At 33.1% G+C, this 2,126-nt stretch overlaps 1 protein-coding gene across 1 annotated transcript in view; it reads right to left on the bottom strand.

Annotated features, from left to right (window-relative positions):
* Positions 1-2,126, bottom strand: part of LOC102811447 (sperm-tail PG-rich repeat-containing protein 2-like) — a 471,006-nt gene that overhangs the window by 281,649 nt on the left and 187,231 nt on the right. The window contains 1 exon segment of the mRNA XM_006872962.1: positions 1,018-1,177. Coding sequence (XP_006873024.1) covers positions 1,018-1,177 — 160 coding nt within the window.

The following is a 2,126-nucleotide window of genomic DNA, read 5'->3' as shown; positions in this document are numbered from 1 at the left end:
TTATTGAAGTTAAACTGTCATCACTATAATCTAGATTGCTATAAATTTAGGGTGGTAAACATAATCCCCATGTTAACCATAAAGAAAATTTCTTTTGAAATGTACACAAAAGGCAATGAATAGGGAATAAAAATGATTCACCACAAAAAAAATCTAGTAGACACCCACAAAAAAGAGAAGAATGTGAGAAACTACAGGACAAAAATAAATGAAAATTAATACCAAATGCAAGAAGTAACTCTATCTTTTTCAGCAATTAATTTAAATGAGAACTTAACTCTCCAATCTAAATGGACACATTGGTCGAATGTATAATAAAACATAGTTCAACTATACGCTGTCTAAAAGGGACTCATAGTAAATCAAAAGATACAATAGTTTGAAAGGGAAAACTTGGGGGCAGAAGACTATAAGAGAACCAGGATAGCTATATTATAATTAGACGAAATTGATTTGGAGTCTGTCTGTTAGAAGAGGCAGAAGGGTATTTCACAATGATAAAAGGATCAATTTGTAAGGAAGAGATAACAATTTAAACATGCCTAATACATAAGACCAAAAGTGACCATATAGTTGATATATATGTTCATCCAGGAGAAAATTAGATAAGGGAAAACAGTAGAATGCTACAATCATAATGTATGACATATTGAATTGAAATCTTACTAAAATTACAAATTATTTTAATCCATCTATGTTTTGTGCATGTTGTTGTTGTTGTTAAGTTCTGTCGAGTCAGTACTGACTCATAGTGACCCTTTATAGGATTTCAAAGGAGTGGCTGGTGAGTTTGAACCACCAACCTTGTGGTTCAAACTGACCTTGCAGTCCAGAGTTTTATTACACAGTACCACACCATGTTCAGTGCAGTGACAAGGCTACAACAAATTTTGTTGACTTAAAATGACAGCACTAACTGCATAGAACAAGTAAAAAAACTGCACTCCCTGATACATCCATTTTAAGATTTAAGTTATATAAAGTTAAACAGTAAAAATATATGGATTAATTGCTAACCTGGCATTTCCTCTATCCTGGGTTCCTTTGTGAATCGAGAAGCACTTTGGCCAAATGCAGATTTTTTGAGTCCTGATGTTTTCTTTGAGGGCTTGAGAGCAGTTCGAGGATCATTATATGTACCAGGAGCTGGTGTGACTGATTTTATAGGTACAAATCTCTAGTGAAGAACAGGGGGGGAATGTGTCAATGAAAGACTGTACTACATTTTGGCACTTCATGAGGTAAAAATGGCCGTCTTAGTAATATAACATCTAGAGCTTTATATATGTTTTAATGCAGTAAATCTTATGCCTATCAAACCATGAAATAAACAGTTTTTCATAAGTTTATCTATATATTAATACAATAATACATTATGTACATCAATTGTTTAAGAAAATCATCAAAACATAAATTCCTAGATAAAAACATATGGGCAATTTTTACATTTAAAACATCCTGCAAGCCAAGATAATATAAGTAAAAAATTATATGATACAATATGGTTTCTTTTATGTAATAATATTGCATAGGTTAACAATGTTCATTAGCATGTACATTCAATTCGCTCACTAATGTCATTAAATGCCTTAATAAATCTAAAATCTTATACTCAACTAGTTTAGAAATCTAATTTAATAATATAAACATATTAGTATTAAATGTTGTTGTTGTTAAGTGCCATTGAGTCAATTCCGACCCATAGCGACCCTGTACAGGGTTTCCGAGGGTGTAAATCTTTACCGGAGTAGAAAGCCTCATATTTCTCCCGCGGAGCAGCTGGTAGTTTCGAATTGCTGACCTTAAGGTTTGCAGCCCGATTCATAACCACTACGCTACCAGAGCTCCTTATTACAAAATATATATAAAGAGAAAATATGAACTCATGAAATGTTGTTGTTGTTGTTGTTGTTAAGTACCATCTCGACAAAGTCTGGCAATCCTGGCTTCCAAGAAGCATTTTGGCTACACCTTTTCCACCACAGATCTGTTTGCTCTTTTGGTATTGCATGGTACTTTAAAACTTCTCCTCCAACACTATAACTCAAATCAATCAATTCTTCTACAGTCTTCATTATTTACTGTCCAACTTTCACTTGCAATGAGGTTATTGAAAATACAGTGAC

This window comes from Chrysochloris asiatica, unplaced genomic scaffold, assembly GCF_000296735.1.
Source record: "Chrysochloris asiatica unplaced genomic scaffold, ChrAsi1.0 scaffold00216, whole genome shotgun sequence".
Lineage (NCBI taxonomy): Eukaryota > Metazoa > Chordata > Mammalia > Afrosoricida > Chrysochloridae > Chrysochloris > Chrysochloris asiatica.
Note: the sequence above shows the minus strand (reverse complement) of the source record. Positions and strands in the feature narration are given on the sequence as shown.